We start from the raw sequence: 22,160 nt of genomic DNA, 5'->3' as shown, positions 1-22,160 counted from the left end.
TTAATGGTCTCATTTTTGTCCACAGGTGCATATCTCCAAATTGTGCCTAAAGTACCCGACTTTCTTAAGATTCAAAGGTAAACAATTTTAATCAAGTATATCTAATTGTTTCAATTGTGTCCACAGGCTTGGATCTTAAACGCAACGGTCAAATTGACTGCAAAATGCCACAAGTCCTGTGTATTTTTGTACAAAATGTAATTATTAAACGGCCTTTAAAAAGAACAAACTGTCTGCACGTTTTTTCTTGCATCCATCTGTAAGTTAACATCTTTAACATAATGGCCCAAATGACCCTTAAATGGCTAACTTGACCTCCTGTCTCTTTTTGGGGCATGGCTGCAACATGTCTATCAAATGCCAGGTAGCTAAACAACTAGCTTGAGTGTCAAAATATTCAAAGTTGAATGTTTGCTTTACCATGGCTTAATGGGCCACCAGGCTGTCGTCGTGCTCTGCTTGCTAGCTGGTAAAATGCGCACCATGTGTGATCAACAATAAGCAGGTGTGTCAAATCAGGTGCAGAAAGTTTAAAACCTTGCCACAGGTGCTACTCAATCTGCTCGTTACCTGTCGATTGAGTAGATCACAGGTGTCAAACTCAAAGTCCGGGGGCCAGATCTGGCTCGCGACCGCATTTTATGTGGCCCGTGAAGGGAAAACTGTGGCATGAGTTTTACTTTCTGGACCTGGATTAGACTCACCTGATTCAGGCAGGAACATGCACACGATAGCAACAAACAAACTAGAGGGGCTAAGTGAAGCAATTATGGGCAGGTCATCCCCACAGGTTGGTTATCGTCTGGAAGGTTGATTCCGTTGATTTCTGTCTGGTTCTATGACTTACTCCACAGCTGGTTGTTCCATGGTTTATCCATCTCAAGGCTGGCATCCTCCTGCAATCTTGTCTGTGCAATTGTGTGTGTGCTCAGGTCTCAATTTGTCATATCTTTACAATGAATTTTTGCAATGGCGTCTGAGTGACCCCTCCAGTGCCCAGTTCGTTGTGTCTGCGTAGCAAATGTGCTTTATCCCATGTATTGTCTATCATGTGCTGTTTGGGTTATGTTTAACATCAGTATTTTATTTGCAGACTGAATATGTGTACCTTGTAAGTCATGAAAATGCTGTGTGCCGGATCTTAGAAGCCTGTCTGCGTTTCACCTTAGGGGTGTTGCGGATGCCTTAACTACTTACTTGAAGCTACCAAATTACTCAAACTGAATTAACTCAATCCAACTGTGGTGTAGAGAGAGCAAGAGGAAACCAGATTCAATACTTTATTACAACCAAATAATAGCTTAATAATCTTCACTTTATATGACCAAATATAGCAACATAAATTTTAGTTGGGCGCCCAAATTAGTATTACTGAATGTTCTGGCCAACGTTGCTGCGGTTACTGGTATTGAGGAGGAGAAACTGCTCCTCCGCTGGCGATTGAGCGAGTGCACCTGCTTGTCAAAAGTCGGGGCGGAGTCCAAATGGCGAAGGTGGGTGGCTGCTGCGATGACGGTGGATCCGGAAGACACTGCCCAGTCCAATTGATGCTCACAGTCCACCGCTGTCGACTGCGACACACCGCCAATGGCTTCGGGTGTCCTCTCGTCTCCGTCGTGTGAGCCAGCCTAGCTTGCCAACTCACGCTCGATGTCTCGGCCGGCTGCCGTGCTGAGAACGCGCATTCACCTCTCGATGAGTGTTCTCGGTCTCCTGATTGCGGTCACACGCTCGCCGTGGTCTCACCGACCAACTCATCACTTAAACCCATCCGTGGAGACTCACTCAACTGCTCTGTACTCGTAAAAAATGTCTCTCAAAAGTTAAACTCGCCGCGCGCGTAGTAATATTTTTGTGCACTGTACACTCTCGCGTGACATACGCAAAACATAATCACAGTAAACTGCCGCAAAACAAACAAGTGCCTATTTAAACAGGTGAATTAAAGGCAGTAAACGAAATACTGGAAATTATATTAAACTCCCACATATTAAACAAACATGCCCTCTTAATCCCTCACAAATCGCAGACCCTTCAGTACACTGTCTCGTTGCAAATGTGAATTGTATGATCGAAAATTCTACAGTTTAACACATTTGAACTCAGGAATATAAATATAGCATATGAGAATAATATAAAAATCAGTAAACAATCACTACGATCAGTCATTACTCTGCGCGGTACTTCTCGTTTAATTTGAACAATGCTTTTTGTTTTATAAATGTTTAACACCTGTCGCAAACGTTAACTACACTTGGAGAAAATGGCTGTTACCCCATTGACAAATGTATATTATTAAAGTATTGATATTACTATTATCAATGAGTCATATCCAAACATATGCACCTGTAATACCTTCATGGAGGATTAAGAAAATGATAATAAATTAACATTTGACTGAAAATCAGAGGATTTTGACAGTTTCAGTATTTTGTGCTTCTCTAGCTTTGTTTGTTAACTTCATGCCAGTTGTGCACATTTAATGCATGTTCCCCATTTTAGTTTGTCTAGATCAGAAATTAATACATTGAGATTATTATTTATTGTATTTTCGTATGTCTGAATGTGCTTAAATATTGGGGGTCTCGCTTGAGTCAAGTCAAATTTATTTGTATAGCACTTAATCACAGACAGTCTCAAAGGGCTTTACATATCCACAATCGACATCCCCTGATCTTAACCCCCAGGAGGGCAAGGAAAAACTCAAAAACCCATTTGGGGAGAAGTGAGAAACCTTGAGAAGGGACCACAGATGGGGGAATCCCCCTTCCAGGATTATCAGGCTGCAATGGATGCCAATTGGGCAACATTTTACGCATAGAATTATGCTACATAATGTTAGTTGAAATATTGAGTCAATCAATTGAAGTGCTGCAGGATGATGACTTCAGTGAAGCGGGTCCTCGCCCAGTTGATCAGAGTCGTAATCTCCATAGCAGCTCCTCCGAGGATGTGGTCAGCCTTTGATCTTGTACCGGTCAGTTGCTGTAGTAGAATAGAATAGAAATAGAAATCCCTTTATTGTCATCATATCATAGTATCAAAACGGCTACTTCCAAGTGAATCACCATCACCTAATTCCCAAGCTGGGTGAATGTGGGCAGAAAAGAGAACAGAAGTAGTAAGGCCAACAAGTAATTAAACTAAATGCTGAATTATGAAAATAAATAAATCGTACAAAGCGCTGCAGGAAGACGACTAAGGTGGAGCAGGTCCCTGCCTGGTTGGTCAATGCTGGAAACTTCGTAGCGGGTCACCATCACCTAATTCCCAGGCTGGGTGACTGGGGGGAGAAAAGAGAACAGTAGTAGTAACGCCAACAAGTAATTTAAACGCTGAAATATGTAAATAAATAAATCATACAAAGCGCTGCAGGAAGACTACTTCGGTGGAGCAGGTTACTGCCTGGTTGGTCAATGCTGTAAACTTCGTAGCAGGTCACCATCACCTGATTCCCAACCCGAGAAAGAAGGGGCAAAAAAATAACGATAAACAGGTCAAGGAATAATTTTATTGGATGCTAGGGTATATAAATAAGTTGATCAGATGACTCACTGCTAGACGATGACTTTGGTGGAGCAGGTCCCTGCCCAATCCGTCAAGTCCTGAAGCTTCATAGCGGGTCACCATGACCTAATTCCCAAGAAGGGGAAGAGAGGGCAGAAAAGTAAATAGAAGCGGCAGTAAATAGGCCAACATACGTATATATGTATATGTATGCGAATATCCCTAGTACCTGTCTGGGTTGCGCACGTTCTGCGGCCATCCCAAGTCCATGTTCCAGCGGCAGAAGTGCTGCAGCTGTCCCGAGCTACGGCAATCTACAGTACTTGGTGCAGGTACTCTTCAGCTGTGGCCGTCTCAAGTCCCTCATACAGCTGCTCTGCTGCAATGGCCGTCCCAATGCCCTGATCTGGCTGATCTGCAGCTACAGCCATCTCAGGCTCCGCTACAGTGAGTGTGATGGCCTCTTCATCCCATTCGTCCTGGATCATTTGTAGGACAACGTACACAGGGATCCTAGCTGGCCTCCAAGCAGCCATCTTCCCCTTTGAATTTAGCTAAGTTGGGGATACTTTAGACCTAATGTGTTGCGTTATCTAACAGTACTGTTAGCTGTTAACAAAGACTAATCATTAGATGTCAAAATATATTGCCAATGAAAAATATGTTCATAAATAAAATACTTTAATGTAAGCTGCTGTGTAAAAATGAAATCCTAGGTCGCAAGGCTTTTGACATCTGGCGTGTAAGTGACTATTGACAGCCAGAGTTGCTCAGAAACGATAGGTCAAAGATTACATAGGAAATTCTTGGGGTCATTTTTTACCTCACTCGTCGGAAGAGTTGTGTAGTGATACAAAAAATACAATTGCTGAAATATTATGAAAACTTTGAATAAAAATACGAATGGCCCCATTTCATAAACATGATTCATGCGGAAAGCCTAGAATATGTCAATATTACGACTTAATTTAAAAGACATATAAGAATAACTCACCGTGGGTCATTTTTTACCCCACTTACGCAAAATAAGGAATAAAGCAACAATCCCAAGTTGCTCTTCCAGCGGTGTTCATCCTTCAGGCATCTAGAGTCAGAGAGGACTGGCCCTTGTCGTCAGAAAGACGTTCGGAAAAAAAATGCTTCCATTTCAAGTGGTGACGCAATGCCGTCGTGCTGCCATGAAAAGCAAGGTCTACTTTGCATATTTTACATTGTACATTCTTTGCGCGGACATCTTCGTTGAAATGTTCCCAAACTTTCGATGTCCGGTGACAGAATTAGAAAACTAATATTATGGTTTCCTGTTCTCTTTTAATTTAATGAAAAAAGTTTGATTTAAATATACTCACCATGGGTCGTTTGTTACCTCACTTACGCACTCACTGATGAAACCATCCCTAGTTGCTCCTCCAACAGCGTTCATCGGCCAGCCATCCCAGGTTTCTGTTCCAGCGGCAGAAGTGCTGCAGCTATCCCAAGTCCATGTTCCAGCGATGCATTTTCTGGAACCATCCCTAGTTGCTCTTCAAGTGGACATTAATCCTGTGGTCATCCAAAGTCCCTGTTCCAGCGGGGAACGTCCTTCAACCATCCTAAGTCCATGTTCCAGCAGCGCACGTCTTTCCGCAATTCCTAAGTCATGCTCAAAGCGGAGCACGTCCTTCAGCCGTCCCGAGTCCATGTCCCAGCGGCGCACGTCCTGTGGTCTTCCCTAGTCCAATTAACAGCGGCGCACATCCTGTGACCGTCCTAAGTCCGTGTCACAGCGGCACAGATCCAGTGGCTATGTCAAGTCTCGGATGCGGTACCTCTTCAGCTGTGGCCATCTACATTCCTTGGCGCTGGGACTCTTCAGCTGCGGCCAGCTCAAGTCCCTCTTCCAGCTGCTCCGCTGCAAAGGCCGTCCCAAGTCCCTGATCAGGCGGATCGACAGCCGCGGCCATCTCAAGTCCCTGATCAGGCTCTGCTACAGTGCGGCCATCTCAAACCCCTGATCTGGCTGTCCTGCAGCAACAGCCATCTCCGGTGCACGATCCGGCAACTCTGCAGCTGCAGCTGCTGAGGACCCTGATGTGACTCCTCTGCAGCGATGGCCTCTTCTTGTTCACAGTCCTTCACCACACAACTTACATGCGTTCCAAGTTGTGGTGGAGCTCCACTTCTGCTGAGGGCATCCCAAGTTACAGTCCCACTGACGACAGCCGTCCCAAGTCCATGTTCCAGGGTCACACATCCTGCAGTCATCCTGAGTCCATGCAGTCCATTCAGCCGTCCCGAGTCCATGTCCCAGCGGCGCACGTCCTGTGGTCGTCTCTTGTCCAATTTCCAGCGGCGCACATCCTGCGACCGTCCCAAGTCCGTGTCACAGCGGCACAGATCCACTGGCTTTGTCAAGTCTTGATTGCGGTTCCTCTTCAGCTGTGGCCATCTACAGTCCTTGGCGCTGGGACTCTTCAGCTGCGGCCATCTCAAGTCCCTCTTCAAGATGCTCTGCTGCAATGGCCGTCCCAAGTCCCTGATCAGGCGAATCAACAGCCGCGGCCATCTCAAGTCCCTGATCAGGCTCTGCTACAGTGCGGCCATCTCAAACCCTTGATCTGGCTGTCCTGCAGCAACAGCCATCTCCGGTGCACGATCCGGCAACTCTGCAGCATCGGCCGTCTCAAGTCCCTGATCCGGTTTGTCTGCAAATCCAGCCATCTTAAGTGCTCAGTCAGAATCCACTGCAGCTGCAGCCTTCTGAGGTCCCTGATGTGACTCCTCTGCGGCGATGGCCACTTCTTGTTCACAGTCCTTCAACAAACATCTTACATGCGTTCCAGGTTTGTGGTGGAGCTCCACTTCTGCTGAGGGCATCCAAAGTCCCAGTCCCACCGACGACAGCCGTCCCAAGTCCATGTTCCAGGGTCACACGTCCTGCAGTCATCCCGAGTCCATGTTCCAGTGGTGCATGTTGCTCAACTATCCCCAGTTTCTGTTCCAACGGCACATGTCCTGCAACCTTTCCAAGTCCAAGTTCCATTGACAAAAGTCTTAAAGAAGTCTCAAGTCCATGTTCCAGCAATGCATTTAAGGCAACCATCCAGAGTTTCTCTTCCAGCGGCGTTTATCGTTCAGCCATCCAAAATCCCTGTTCCAGCTGTGAGAGCGCTGCAGCTATCCCAAGTCCACGTTCCAACAACAATACAATACGATTTCATACAAGCACTTACCTCATCTCTGTCCCGGAAGCGCACATCCTGCAGCCATCCCAAGTCCATGTTCCACGAGTGCATGTTGCTCAACTATCCCCAGTTTCTGTTCCAACGGCACATGTCCTGCAACCATTCCAAGTTCAAGTTCCACCGACGAAAGTCCTAAAGAAGTCTTAAGTCCACGGTCCAGCGATGCATTTAGAGCAACAATCCCAAGTCGTTCTTTCAGCAGCATTCATTCAGCAGCCATCCATAGTCCCTTTGTCAGTGGTGCAAGTGCTGCAGCCGTCCCATATCCACGTTCCGACGACGACAGTCCGAAACCCGTAACGTCCATGTTCCAACGTTGCACATCCGTCGGCCATCCTAAGTCCATGTTCCAGAAGCGCACGTCTTTCCGCAATCCCAAAGTCATGCTCCAGCGGAGCATGTCCTTCAGCCGTCCAGAGTCCATGTCCCAGCGGCGCACGTCTTGTGGTCTTCCCTAGTCCAATTTCCAGCGGCGCACATCCGTCGGCCATCCCAAGTCCATGTTCCAGCGGCGCACGTCCTTCAGCCGTCCCGAGCCCATGTTCCAGTGGTGCATGTTGCGCAAACATCCCCAGTCCATGTCTTAGCAGCGCACGTCCTGTGGCCGTCCCTTGTCCAATTTCCAGCGGCGCACATCCTGCGACCGTCCCAAGTCCGTGTCCCAGCGGCACAGATCCACTGGCTGTGTCAAGTCTCGGGTGCGGTTCCTCTTCAGCTGCAGGCATCTACAGTCCTTGGCGCTGGGACTCTTCAGCTGTGGCCATCTCAAGTCCCTCTTCCAGCTGCTCTGCTGCAATGGCCGTCCCAAGTCCCTGATCAGGCTCTGCTACAGTGCGGCCATCTCAAACCCCTGATCTGGCTGTCCTGCAGCAACAGCCATCTCCGGTGCACGATCCGGCAACTCTGCAGCATCGGCCGTCTCAAGTCCCTGATCCGGTTCGTCTGCAAATCCAGCCATCTCAAGTGCTCAGTCAGAATCCACTGCAGCTGCAGCCTTCTGAGGTCCATGATGCGACTCCGCTGCAGCGGCGGCCACTTCTTCTTCACAGTCCTTCACCACACATCTTACATGTGTTCCAAGTTTGTGGTGGAGCTCCACTTCTGCTGAGGGCATCCCAAGTCACAGTCCCACTAACGACAGCCGTCCCAAGTCCATGTTCCAGGGTCACGCATCCTGCAGTCATCCTGAGTCCATGCAGTCCATTCAGCCGTCCCGAGTCCATGTCCCGGCGGCGCACATCTTGCGACCGTCCCAAGTCAGTGTCACAGCGGCACAGATCCACTGGCTTTGTCAAGTCTTGATTGCGGTTCCTCTTCAGCTGTGGCCATCTACAGTCCTTGGCGCTGGGACTCTTCAGCTGCGGCCATCTCAAGTCCCTCTTCAAGATGTTCTGCTGCAATGGCCGTTCCAAGTCCCTTATCAGGCGAATCGACAGCCGCGACCATCTCAAGTCCCTGATCAGGCTCTGCTACAGTGCGGCCATCTCAAACCCCTGAACCGGCTATTGCTGCAGGACAGCTAGATCAGGGGTTTGAGATGGCCGCATTGTAGCAGAGCCTGATCAGGGACTTGAGATGACCGCGGCTGTCGATTCGCCTGATCAGGGACTTGGGACGGCCATTGCAGCAGAGCAGCTTGAAGAGGGACTTGAGATGGCCGCAGCTGAAGAGTCCCAGCGCCAAGGACTGTAGATGGCCACAGCTGAAGAGGAACCGCAATCAAGACTTGACAAAGCCAGTGGATCTGTGCCGCTGTGACACGGACTTGGGACGGTCGCAGGATGTGCGCCGCTGGAAATTGGACAAGAGACGACCACAGGACGTGCGCCGCTGGGACATGGACTCGGGACGGCTGAATGGACTGCATGGACTCAGGATGACCGCAGGGTGCGTGACCCTGGAACATGGACTTGGGACGGCTGTCGTCGGTGGGACTGGGACTTGGGATAGCCTCAGCAGAAGTGGAGCTCCTCCACAAACTTGGAACGCATGTAAGATGTGTGTTGAAGGACTGTGAACAAGAAGAGGCCATCGCTGCAGAGGAGTCACATCAGGGACCTCAGAAGGCTGCAGCTGCTGAGGACCCTGATGTGACTCCTCTGCAGCGATGGCCTCTTCTTGTTCACAGTCCTTCACCACACAACTTACATGCGTTCCAAGTTTGTGGTGGAGCTCCACTTCTGCTGAGGGCATCCCAAGTTACAGTCCCACTGACGACAGCCGTCCCAAGTCCATGTTCCAGGGTCACACATCCTGCAGTCATCCTGAGTCCATGCAGTCCATTCAGCCGTCCCGAGTCCATGTCCCAGCGGCGCACGTCCTGTGGTCGTCTCTTGTCCAATTTCCAGCGGCGCACATCCTGCGACCGTCCCAAGTCCGTGTCACAGCGGCACAGATCCACTGGCTTTGTCAAGTCTTGATTGCGGTTCCTCTTCAGCTGTGCCCATCTACAGTCCTTGGCGCTGGGACTCTTCAGCTGCGGCCATCTCAAGTCCCTCTTCAAGATGCTCTGCTGCAATGGCCGTCCCAAGTCCCTGATCAGGCGAATCAACAGCCGCGGCCATCTCAAGTCCCTGATCAGGCTCTGCTACAGTGCGGCCATCTCAAACCCTTGATCTGGCTGTCCTGCAGCAACAGCCATCTCCGGTGCACGATCCGGCAACTCTGCAGCATCGGCCGTCTCAAGTCCCTGATCCGGTTTGTCTGCAAATCCAGCCATCTCAAGTGCTCAGTCAGAATTCACTGCAGCTGCAGCCTTCTGTGGTCCCTGATGTGACTCCTCTGCGGCGATGGCCACTTCTTGTTCACAGTCCTTCAACAAACATCTTACATGCGTTCCAGGTTTGTGGTGGAGCTCCACTTCTGCTGAGGGCATCCAAAGTCCCAGTCCCACCGACGACAGCCGTCCCAAGTCCATGTTCCAGGGTCACACGTCCTGCAGTCATCCCGAGTCCATGTTCCAGTGGTGCATGTTGCTCAACTATCCCCAGTTTCTGTTCCAACGGCACATGTCCTGCAACCTTTCCAAGTCCAAGTTCCATTGACAAAAGTCTTAAAGAAGTCTCAAGTCCATGTTCCAGCAATGCATTTAAGGCAACCATCCAGAGTTTCTCTTCCAGCGGCGTTTATCGTTCAGCCATCCAAAATCCCTGTTCCAGCTGTGCAAGCGCTGCAGCTATCCCAAGTCCACGTTCCAACAACAATACAATACGATTTCATACAAGCACTTACCTCATCTCTGTCCCGGAAGCGCACATCCTGCAGCCATCCCAAGTCCATGTTCCACGAGTGCATGTTGCTCAACTATCCCCAGTTTCTGTTCCAACGGCACATGTCCTGCAACCATTCCAAGTTCAAGTTCCACCGACGAAAGTCCTAAAGAAGTCTTAAGTCCACGGTCCAGCGATGCATTTAGAGCAACAATCCCAAGTCGTTCTTTCAGCAGCATTCATTCAGCAGCCATCCATAGTCCCTTTGTCAGTGGTGCAAGTGCTGCAGCCGTCCCATATCCACGTTCCGACGACGACAGTCCGAAACCCGTAACGTCCATGTTCCAACGTTGCACATCCGTCGGCCATCCTAAGTCCATGTTCCAGAAGCGCACGTCTTTCCGCAATCCCAAAGTCATGCTCCAGCGGAGCATGTCCTTCAGCCGTCCAGAGTCCATGTCCCAGCGGCGCACGTCTTGTGGTCTTCCCTAGTCCAATTTCCAGCGGCGCACATCCGTCGGCCATCCCAAGTCCATGTTCCAGCGGCGCACGTCCTTCAGCCGTCCCGAGCCCATGTTCCAGTGGTGCATGTTGCGCAAACATCCCCAGTCCATGTCTTAGCAGCGCACGTCCTGTGGCCGTCCCTTGTCCAATTTCCAGCGGCGCACATCCTGCGACCGTCCCAAGTCCGTGTCCCAGCGGCACAGATCCACTGGCTGTGTCAAGTCTCGGGTGCGGTTCCTCTTCAGCTGCAGGCATCTACAGTCCTTGGCGCTGGGACTCTTCAGCTGTGGCCATCTCAAGTCCCTCTTCCAGCTGCTCTGCTGCAATGGCCGTCCCAAGTCCCTGATCAGGCTCTGCTACAGTGCGGCCATCTCAAACCCCTGATCTGGCTGTCCTGCAGCAACAGCCATCTCCGGTGCACGATCCGGCAACTCTGCAGCATCGGCCGTCTCAAGTCCCTGATCCGGTTCGTCTGCAAATCCAGCCATCTCAAGTGCTCAGTCAGAATCCACTGCAGCTGCAGCCTTCTGAGGTCCATGATGCGACTCCGCTGCAGCGGCGGCCACTTCTTCTTCACAGTCCTTCACCACACATCTTACATGTGTTCCAAGTTTGTGGTGGAGCTCCACTTCTGCTGAGGGCATCCCAAGTCACAGTCCCACTAACGACAGCCGTCCCAAGTCCATGTTCCAGGGTCACGCATCCTGCAGTCATCCTGAGTCCATGCAGTCCATTCAGCCGTCCCGAGTCCATGTCCCGGCGGCGCACATCTTGCGACCGTCCCAAGTCAGTGTCACAGCGGCACAGATCCACTGGCTTTGTCAAGTCTTGATTGCGGTTCCTCTTCAGCTGTGGCCATCTACAGTCCTTGGCGCTGGGACTCTTCAGCTGCGGCCATCTCAAGTCCCTCTTCAAGATGTTCTGCTGCAATGGCCGTTCCAAGTCCCTTATCAGGCGAATCGACAGCCGCGACCATCTCAAGTCCCTGATCAGGCTCTGCTACAGTGCGGCCATCTCAAACCCCTGAACCGGCTATTGCTGCAGGACAGCTAGATCAGGGGTTTGAGATGGCCGCATTGTAGCAGAGCCTGATCAGGGACTTGAGATGACCGCGGCTGTCGATTCGCCTGATCAGGGACTTGGGACGGCCATTGCAGCAGAGCAGCTTGAAGAGGGACTTGAGATGGCCGCAGCTGAAGAGTCCCAGCGCCAAGGACTGTAGATGGCCACAGCTGAAGAGGAACCGCAATCAAGACTTGACAAAGCCAGTGGATCTGTGCCGCTGTGACACGGACTTGGGACGGTCGCAGGATGTGCGCCGCTGGAAATTGGACAAGAGACGACCACAGGACGTGCGCCGCTGGGACATGGACTCGGGACGGCTGAATGGACTGCATGGACTCAGGATGACCGCAGGGTGCGTGACCCTGGAACATGGACTTGGGACGGCTGTCGTCGGTGGGACTGGGACTTGGGATAGCCTCAGCAGAAGTGGAGCTCCTCCACAAACTTGGAACGCATGTAAGATGTGTGTTGAAGGACTGTGAACAAGAAGAGGCCATCGCTGCAGAGGAGTCACATCAGGGACCTCAGAAGGCTGCAGCTGCTGAGGACCCTGATGTGACTCCTCTGCAGCGATGGCCTCTTCTTGTTCACAGTCCTTCACCACACAACTTACATGCGTTCCAAGTTTGTGGTGGAGCTCCACTTCTGCTGAGGGCATCCCAAGTTACAGTCCCACTGACGACAGCCGTCCCAAGTCCATGTTCCAGGGTCACACATCCTGCAGTCATCCTGAGTCCATGCAGTCCATTCAGCCGTCCCGAGTCCATGTCCCAGCGGCGCACGTCCTGTGGTCGTCTCTTGTCCAATTTCCAGCGGCGCACATCCTGCGACCGTCCCAAGTCCGTGTCACAGCGGCACAGATCCACTGGCTTTGTCAAGTCTTGATTGCGGTTCCTCTTCAGCTGTGCCCATCTACAGTCCTTGGCGCTGGGACTCTTCAGCTGCGGCCATCTCAAGTCCCTCTTCAAGATGCTCTGCTGCAATGGCCGTCCCAAGTCCCTGATCAGGCGAATCAACAGCCGCGGCCATCTCAAGTCCCTGATCAGGCTCTGCTACAGTGCGGCCATCTCAAACCCTTGATCTGGCTGTCCTGCAGCAACAGCCATCTCCGGTGCACGATCCGGCAACTCTGCAGCATCGGCCGTCTCAAGTCCCTGATCCGGTTTGTCTGCAAATCCAGCCATCTCAAGTGCTCAGTCAGAATTCACTGCAGCTGCAGCCTTCTGTGGTCCCTGATGTGACTCCTCTGCGGCGATGGCCACTTCTTGTTCACAGTCCTTCAACAAACATCTTACATGCGTTCCAGGTTTGTGGTGGAGCTCCACTTCTGCTGAGGGCATCCAAAGTCCCAGTCCCACCGACGACAGCCGTCCCAAGTCCATGTTCCAGGGTCACACGTCCTGCAGTCATCCCGAGTCCATGTTCCAGTGGTGCATGTTGCTCAACTATCCCCAGTTTCTGTTCCAACGGCACATGTCCTGCAACCTTTCCAAGTCCAAGTTCCATTGACAAAAGTCTTAAAGAAGTCTCAAGTCCATGTTCCAGCAATGCATTTAAGGCAACCATCCAGAGTTTCTCTTCCAGCGGCGTTTATCGTTCAGCCATCCAAAATCCCTGTTCCAGCTGTGCAAGCGCTGCAGCTATCCCAAGTCCACGTTCCAACAACAATACAATACGATTTCATACAAGCACTTACCTCATCTCTGTCCCGGAAGCGCACATCCTGCAGCCATCCCAAGTCCATGTTCCACGAGTGCATGTTGCTCAACTATCCCCAGTTTCTGTTCCAACGGCACATGTCCTGCAACCATTCCAAGTTCAAGTTCCACCGACGAAAGTCCTAAAGAAGTCTTAAGTCCACGGTCCAGCGATGCATTTAGAGCAACAATCCCAAGTCGTTCTTTCAGCAGCATTCATTCAGCAGCCATCCATAGTCCCTTTGTCAGTGGTGCAAGTGCTGCAGCCGTCCCATATCCACGTTCCGACGACGACAGTCCGAAACCCGTAACGTCCATGTTCCAACGTTGCACATCCGTCGGCCATCCTAAGTCCATGTTCCAGAAGCGCACGTCTTTCCGCAATCCCAAAGTCATGCTCCAGCGGAGCATGTCCTTCAGCCGTCCAGAGTCCATGTCCCAGCGGCGCACGTCTTGTGGTCTTCCCTAGTCCAATTTCCAGCGGCGCACATCCGTCGGCCATCCCAAGTCCATGTTCCAGCGGCGCACGTCCTTCAGCCGTCCCGAGCCCATGTTCCAGTGGTGCATGTTGCGCAAACATCCCCAGTCCATGTCTTAGCAGCGCACGTCCTGTGGCCGTCCCTTGTCCAATTTCCAGCGGCGCACATCCTGCGACCGTCCCAAGTCCGTGTCCCAGCGGCACAGATCCACTGGCTGTGTCAAGTCTCGGGTGCGGTTCCTCTTCAGCTGCAGGCATCTACAGTCCTTGGCGCTGGGACTCTTCAGCTGTGGCCATCTCAAGTCCCTCTTCCAGCTGCTCTGCTGCAATGGCCGTCCCAAGTCCCTGATCAGGCTCTGCTACAGTGCGGCCATCTCAAACCTCTGATCTGGCTGTCCTGCAGCAACAGCCATCTCCGGTGCACGATCCGGCAACTCTGCAGCATCGGCCGTCTCAAGTCCCCGATCCGGTTCGTCTGCAAATCCAGCCATCTCAAGTGCTCAGTCAGAATCCACTGCAGCTGCAGCCTTCTGAGGTCCATGATGCGACTCCGCTGCAGCGGCGGCCACTTCTTCTTCACAGTCCTTCACCACACATCTTACATGCGTTCCAAGTTTGTGGTGGAGCTCCACTTCTGCTGAGGGCATCCCAAGTCACAGTCCCACTGACGACAGCCGTCCCAAGTCCATGTTCCAGGGTCACGCATCCTGCAGTCATCCTGAGTCCATGCAGTCCATTCAGCCGTCCCGAGTCCATGTCCCGGCGGCGCACATCCTGCGACCGTCCCAAGTCAGTGTCACAGCGGCACAGATCCACTGGCTTTGTCAAGTCTTGATTGCGGTTCCTCTTCAGCTGTGGCCATCTACAGTCCTTGGCGCTGGGACTCTTCAGCTGCGGCCATCTCAAGTCCCTCTTCAAGATGTTCTGCTGCAATGGCCGTTCCAAGTCCCTTATCAGGCGAATCGACAGCCGCGACCATCTCAAGTCCCTGATCAGGCTCTGCTACAGTGCGGCCATCTCAAACCCCTGAACCGGCTATTGCTGCAGGACAGCTAGATCAGGGGTTTGAGATGGCCGCATTGTAGCAGAGCCTGATCAGGGACTTGAGATGACCGCGGCTGTCGATTCGCCTGATCAGGGACTTGGGACGGCCATTGCAGCAGAGCAGCTTGAAGAGGGACTTGAGATGGCCGCAGCTGAAGAGTCCCAGCGCCAAGGACTGTAGATGGCCACAGCTGAAGAGGAACCGCAATCAAGACTTGACAAAGCCAGTGGATCTGTGCCGCTGTGACACGGACTTGGGACGGTCGCAGGATGTGCGCCGCTGGAAATTGGACAAGAGACGACCACAGGACGTGCGCCGCTGGGACATGGACTCGGGACGGCTGAATGGACTGCATGGACTCAGGATGACCGCAGGGTGCGTGACCCTGGAACATGGACTTGGGACGGCTGTCGTCGGTGGGACTGGGACTTGGGATAGCCTCAGCAGAAGTGGAGCTCCTCCACAAACTTGGAACGCATGTAAGATGTGTGTTGAAGGACTGTGAACAAGAAGAGGCCATCGCTGCAGAGGAGTCACATCAGGGACCTCAGAAGGCTGCAGCTGCTGAGGACCCTGATGTGACTCCTCTGCAGCGATGGCCTCTTCTTGTTCACAGTCCTTCACCACACAACTTACATGCGTTCCAAGTTTGTGGTGGAGCTCCACTTCTGCTGAGGGCATCCCAAGTTACAGTCCCACTGACGACAGCCGTCCCAAGTCCATGTTCCAGGGTCACACATCCTGCAGTCATCCTGAGTCCATGCAGTCCATTCAGCCGTCCCGAGTCCATGTCCCAGCGGCGCACGTCCTGTGGTCGTCTCTTGTCCAATTTCCAGCGGCGCACATCCTGCGACCGTCCCAAGTCCGTGTCACAGCGGCACAGATCCACTGGCTTTGTCAAGTCTTGATTGCGGTTCCTCTTCAGCTGTGGCCATCTACAGTCCTTGGCGCTGGGACTCTTCAGCTGCGGCCATCTCAAGTCCCTCTTCAAGATGCTCTGCTGCAATGGCCGTCCCAAGTCCCTGATCAGGCGAATCAACAGCCGCGGCCATCTCAAGTCCCTGATCAGGCTCTGCTACAGTGCGGCCATCTCAAACCCTTGATCTGGCTGTCCTGCAGCAACAGCCATCTCCGGTGCACGATCCGGCAACTCTGCAGCATCGGCCGTCTCAAGTCCCTGATCCGGTTTGTCTGCAAATCCAGCCATCTCAAGTGCTCAGTCAGAATTCACTGCAGCTGCAGCCTTCTGTGGTCCCTGATGTGACTCCTCTGCGGCGATGGCCACTTCTTGTTCACAGTCCTTCAACAAACATCTTACATGCGTTCCAGGTTTGTGGTGGAGCTCCACTTCTGCTGAGGGCATCCAAAGTCCCAGTCCCACCGACGACAGCCGTCCCAAGTCCATGTTCCAGGGTCACACGTCCTGCAGTCATCCCGAGTCCATGTTCCAGTGGTGCATGTTGCTCAACTATCCCCAGTTTCTGTTCCAACGGCACATGTCCTGCAACCTTTCCAAGTCCAAGTTCCATTGACAAAAGTCTTAAAGAAGTCTCAAGTCCATGTTCCAGCAATGCATTTAAGGCAACCATCCAGAGTTTCTCTTCCAGCGGCGTTTATCGTTCAGCCATCCAAAATCCCTGTTCCAGCTGTGCAAGCGCTGCAGCTATCCCAAGTCCACGTTCCAACAACAATACAATACGATTTCATACAAGCACTTACCTCATCTCTGTCCCGGAAGCGCACATCCTGCAGCCATCCCAAGTCCATGTTCCACGAGTGCATGTTGCTCAACTATCCCCAGTTTCTGTTCCAACGGCACATGTCCTGCAACCATTCCAAGTTCAAGTTCCACCGACGAAAGTCCTAAAGAAGTCTTAAGTCCACGGTCCAGCGATGCATTTAGAGCAACAATCCCAAGTCGTTCTTTCAGCAGCATTCATTCAGCAGCCATCCATAGTCCCTTTGTCAGTGGTGCAAGTGCTGCAGCCGTCCCATATCCACGTTCCGACGACGACAGTCCGAAACCCGTAACGTCCATGTTCCAACGTTGCACATCCGTCGGCCATCCTAAGTCCATGTTCCAGAAGCGCACGTCTTTCCGCAATCCCAAAGTCATGCTCCAGCGGAGCATGTCCTTCAGCCGTCCAGAGTCCATGTCCCAGCGGCGCACGTCTTGTGGTCTTCCCTAGTCCAATTTCCAGCGGCGCACATCCGTCGGCCATCCCAAGTCCATGTTCCAGCGGCGCACGTCCTTCAGCCGTCCCGAGCCCATGTTCCAGTGGTGCATGTTGCGCAAACATCCCCAGTCCATGTCTTAGCAGCGCACGTCCTGTGGCCGTCCCTTGTCCAATTTCCAGCGGCGCACATCCTGCAACCGTCCCAAGTCCGTGTCCCAGCGGCACAGATCCACTGGCTGTGTCAAGTCTCGGGTGCGGTTCCTCTTCAGCTGCAGGCATCTACAGTCCTTGGCGCTGGGACTCTTCAGCTGTGGCCATCTCAAGTCCCTCTTCCAGCTGCTCTGCTGCAATGGCCGTCCCAAGTCCCTGATCAGGCTCTGCTACAGTGCGGCCATCTCAAACCTCTGATCTGGCTGTCCTGCAGCAACAGCCATCTCCGGTGCACGATCCGGCAACTCTGCAGCATCGGCCGTCTCAAGTCCCCGATCCGGTTCGTCTGCAAATCCAGCCATCTCAAGTGCTCAGTCAGAATCCACTGCAGCTGCAGCCTTCTGAGGTCCATGATGCGACTCCGCTGCAGCGGCGGCCACTTCTTCTTCACAGTCCTTCACCACACATCTTACATGCGTTCCAAGTTTGTGGTGGAGCTCCACTTCTGCTGAGGGCATCCCAAGTCACAGTCCCACTGACGACAGCCGTCCCAAGTCCATGTTCCAGGGTCACGCATCCTGCAGTCATCCTGAGTCCATGCAGTCCATTCAGCCGTCCCGAGTCCATGTCCCGGCGGCGCACATCCTGCGACCGTCCCAAGTCAGTGTCACAGCGGCACAGATCCACTGGCTTTGTCAAGTCTTGATTGCGGTTCCTCTTCAGCTGTGGCCATCTACAGTCCTTGGCGCTGGGACTCTTCAGCTGCGGCCATCTCAAGTCCCTCTTCAAGATGTTCTGCTGCAATGGCCGTTCCAAGTCCCTTATCAGGCGAATCGACAGCCGCGACCATCTCAAGTCCCTGATCAGGCTCTGCTACAGTGCGGCCATCTCAAACCCCTGAACCGGCTATTGCTGCAGGACAGCTAGATCAGGGGTTTGAGATGGCCGCATTGTAGCAGAGCCTGATCAGGGACTTGAGATGACCGCGGCTGTCGATTCGCCTGATCAGGGACTTGGGACGGCCATTGCAGCAGAGCAGCTTGAAGAGGGACTTGAGATGGCCGCAGCTGAAGAGTCCCAGCGCCAAGGACTGTAGATGGCCACAGCTGAAGAGGAACCGCAATCAAGACTTGACAAAGCCAGTGGATCTGTGCCGCTGTGACACGGACTTGGGACGGTCGCAGGATGTGCGCCGCTGGAAATTGGACAAGAGACGACCACAGGACGTGCGCCGCTGGGACATGGACTCGGGACGGCTGAATGGACTGCATGGACTCAGGATGACCGCAGGGTGCGTGACCCTGGAACATGGACTTGGGACGGCTGTCGTCGGTGGGACTGGGACTTGGGATAGCCTCAGCAGAAGTGGAGCTCCTCCACAAACTTGGAACGCATGTAAGATGTGTGTTGAAGGACTGTGAACAAGAAGAGGCCATCGCTGCAGAGGAGTCACATCAGGGACCTCAGAAGGCTGCAGCTGCTGAGGACCCTGATGTGACTCCTCTGCAGCGATGGCCTCTTCTTGTTCACAGTCCTTCACCACACAACTTACATGCGTTCCAAGTTTGTGGTGGAGCTCCACTTCTGCTGAGGGCATCCCAAGTTACAGTCCCACTGACGACAGCCGTCCCAAGTCCATGTTCCAGGGTCACACATCCTGCAGTCATCCTGAGTCCATGCAGTCCATTCAGCCGTCCCGAGTCCATGTCCCAGCGGCGCACGTCCTGTGGTCGTCTCTTGTCCAATTTCCAGCGGCGCACATCCTGCGACCGTCCCAAGTCCGTGTCACAGCGGCACAGATCCACTGGCTTTGTCAAGTCTTGATTGCGGTTCCTCTTCAGCTGTGGCCATCTACAGTCCTTGGCGCTGGGACTCTTCAGCTGCGGCCATCTCAAGTCCCTCTTCAAGATGCTCTGCTGCAATGGCCGTCCCAAGTCCCTGATCAGGCGAATCAACAGCCGCGGCCATCTCAAGTCCCTGATCAGGCTCTGCTACAGTGCGGCCATCTCAAACCCTTGATCTGGCTGTCCTGCAGCAACAGCCATCTCCGGTGCACGATCCGGCAACTCTGCAGCATCGGCCGTCTCAAGTCCCTGATCCGGTTTGTCTGCAAATCCAGCCATCTCAAGTGCTCAGTCAGAATTCACTGCAGCTGCAGCCTTCTGTGGTCCCTGATGTGACTCCTCTGCGGCGATGGCCACTTCTTGTTCACAGTCCTTCAACAAACATCTTACATGCGTTCCAGGTTTGTGGTGGAGCTCCACTTCTGCTGAGGGCATCCAAAGTCCCAGTCCCACCGACGACAGCCGTCCCAAGTCCATGTTCCAGGGTCACACGTCCTGCAGTCATCCCGAGTCCATGTTCCAGTGGTGCATGTTGCTCAACTATCCCCAGTTTCTGTTCCAACGGCACATGTCCTGCAACCTTTCCAAGTCCAAGTTCCATTGACAAAAGTCTTAAAGAAGTCTCAAGTCCATGTTCCAGCAATGCATTTAAGGCAACCATCCAGAGTTTCTCTTCCAGCGGCGTTTATCGTTCAGCCATCCAAAATCCCTGTTCCAGCTGTGAGAGCGCTGCAGCTATCCCAAGTCCACGTTCCAACAACAATACAATACGATTTCATACAAGCACTTACCTCATCTCTGTCCCGGAAACGCACATCCTGCAGCCATCCCAAGTCCATGTTCCACGAGTGCATGTTGCTCAACTATCCCCAGTTTCTGTTCCAACGGCACATGTCCTGCAACCATTCCAAGTTCAAGTTCCACCGACGAAAGTCCTAAAGAAGTCTTAAGTCCACGGTCCAGCGATGCATTTAGAGCAACAATCCCAAGTCGTTCTTTCAGCAGCATTCATTCAGCAGCCATCCATAGTCCCTTTGTCAGTGGTGCATGTGCTGCAGCCGTCCCATATCCACGTTCCGACGACGACAGTCCGAAACCCGTAACGTCCATGTTCCAACGTTGCACATCCGTCGGCCATCCTAAGTCCATGTTCCAGAAGCGCACGTCTTTCCGCAATCCCAAAGTCATGCTCCAGCGGAGCATGTCCTTCAGCCGTCCAGAGTCCATGTCCCAGCGGCGCACGTCTTGTGGTCTTCCCTAGTCCAATTTCCAGCGGCGCACATCCGTCGGCCATCCCAAGTCCATGTTCCAGCGGCGCACGTCCTTCAGCCGTCCCGAGCCCATGTTCCAGTGGTGCATGTTGCGCAAACATCCCCAGTCCATGTCTTAGCAGCGCACGTCCTGTGGCCGTCCCTTGTCCAATTTCCAGCGGCGCACATCCTGCGACCGTCCCAAGTCCGTGTCCCAGCGGCACAGATCCACTGGCTGTGTCAAGTCTCGGGTGCGGTTCCTCTTCAGCTGCAGGCATCTACAGTCCTTGGCGCTGGGACTCTTCAGCTGTGGCCATCTCAAGTCCCTCTTCCAGCTGCTCTGCTGCAATGGCCGTCCCAAGTCCCTGATCAGGCTCTGCTACAGTGCGGCCATCTCAAACCCCTGATCTGGCTGTCCTGCAGCAACAGCCATCTCCGGTGCACGATCCGGCAACTCTGCAGCATCGGCCGTCTCAAGTCCCTGATCCGGTTCGTCTGCAAATCCAGCCATCTCAAGTGCTCAGTCAGAATCCACTGCAGCTGCAGCCTTCTGAGGTCCATGATGCGACTCCGCTGCAGCGGCGGCCACTTCTTCTTCACAGTCCTTCACCACACATCTTACATGTGTTCCAAGTTTGTGGTGGAGCTCCACTTCTGCTGAGGGCATCCCAAGTCACAGTCCCACTGACGACAGCCGTCCCAAGTCCATGTTCCAGGGTCACGCATCCTGCAGTCATCCTGAGTCCATGCAGTCCATTCAGCCGTCCCGAGTCCATGTCCCGGCGGCGCACATCTTGCGACCGTCCCAAGTCAGTGTCACAGCGGCACAGATCCACTGGCTTTGTCAAGTCTTGATTGCGGTTCCTCTTCAGCTGTGGCCATCTACAGTCCTTGGCGCTGGGACTCTTCAGCTGCGGCCATCTCAAGTCCCTCTTCAAGATGTTCTGCTGCAATGGCCGTTCCAAGTCCCTTATCAGGCGAATCGACAGCCGCGACCATCTCAAGTCCCTGATCAGGCTCTGCTACAGTGCGGCCATCTCAAACCCCTGAACCGGCTATTGCTGCAGGACAGCTAGATCAGGGGTTTGAGATGGCCGCATTGTAGCAGAGCCTGATCAGGGACTTGAGATGACCGCGGCTGTCGATTCGCCTGATCAGGGACTTGGGACGGCCATTGCAGCAGAGCAGCTTGAAGAGGGACTTGAGATGGCCGCAGCTGAAGAGTCCCAGCGCCAAGGACTGTAGATGGCCACAGCTGAAGAGGAACCGCAATCAAGACTTGACAAAGCCAGTGGATCTGTGCCGCTGTGACACGGACTTGGGACGGTCGCAGGATGTGCGCCGCTGGAAATTGGACAAGAGACGACCACAGGACGTGCGCCGCTGGGACATGGACTCGGGACGGCTGAATGGACTGCATGGACTCAGGATGACCGCAGGGTGCGTGACCCTGGAACATGGACTTGGGACGGCTGTCGTCGGTGGGACTGGGACTTGGGATAGCCTCAGCAGAAGTGGAGCTCCTCCACAAACTTGGAACGCATGTAAGATGTGTGTTGAAGGACTGTGAACAAGAAGAGGCCATCGCTGCAGAGGAGTCACATCAGGGACCTCAGAAGGCTGCAGCTGCTGAGGACCCTGATGTGACTCCTCTGCAGCGATGGCCTCTTCTTGTTCACAGTCCTTCACCACACAACTTACATGCGTTCCAAGTTTGTGGTGGAGCTCCACTTCTGCTGAGGGCATCCCAAGTTACAGTCCCACTGACGACAGCCGTCCCAAGTCCATGTTCCAGGGTCACACATCCTGCAGTCATCCTGAGTCCATGCAGTCCATTCAGCCGTCCCGAGTCCATGTCCCAGCGGCGCACGTCCTGTGGTCGTCTCTTGTCTAATTTCCAGCGGCGCACATCCTGCGACCGTCCCAAGTCCGTGTCACAGCGGCACAGATCCACTGGCTTTGTCAAGTCTTGATTGCGGTTCCTCTTCAGCTGTGGCCATCTACAGTCCT

At 53.1% G+C, this 22,160-nt stretch overlaps 1 protein-coding gene and 1 long non-coding RNA gene across 3 annotated transcripts in view; one reads left to right on the top strand and one right to left on the bottom strand.

The window, feature by feature from the left end:
• LOC148321552 (uncharacterized) overlaps positions 1 to 22,160 on the top strand; it is a 40,196-nt gene that overhangs the window by 504 nt on the left and 17,532 nt on the right. Inside the window, exon 2 of the mRNA XM_088319520.1 lies at positions 26 to 77. Within this exon, the coding sequence (XP_088175646.1) occupies positions 26 to 77 (52 nt within the window). The remainder of the gene's footprint in view (positions 1 to 25; positions 78 to 22,160) is intronic.
• On the bottom strand, positions 2,592 to 4,569 carry LOC148321553 (uncharacterized). 2 transcript variants are annotated; one of them, XR_015846989.1, is made up of 5 exons: positions 3,737 to 4,569; positions 3,556 to 3,633; positions 3,364 to 3,448; positions 3,179 to 3,283; positions 2,592 to 2,985 (listed from the first exon to the last, which is right to left on the bottom strand). It is a non-coding gene; the product is annotated as an uncharacterized LOC148321553 (long non-coding RNA). The 2 variants fall into 2 exon arrangements; XR_015846990.1 differs by lacking the exon at positions 2,592 to 2,985 and adding an exon at positions 3,036 to 3,086.

Source organism: Idiotropiscis lumnitzeri, chromosome 16 (assembly GCF_059441095.1).
Source record: "Idiotropiscis lumnitzeri isolate Australia: NSW breed Sydney's pygmy pipehorse chromosome 16, RoL_Ilum_1.0, whole genome shotgun sequence".
Taxonomy (NCBI): Eukaryota; Metazoa; Chordata; class Actinopteri; order Syngnathiformes; family Syngnathidae; genus Idiotropiscis; species Idiotropiscis lumnitzeri.
Note: the sequence above shows the minus strand (reverse complement) of the source record. Positions and strands in the feature narration are given on the sequence as shown.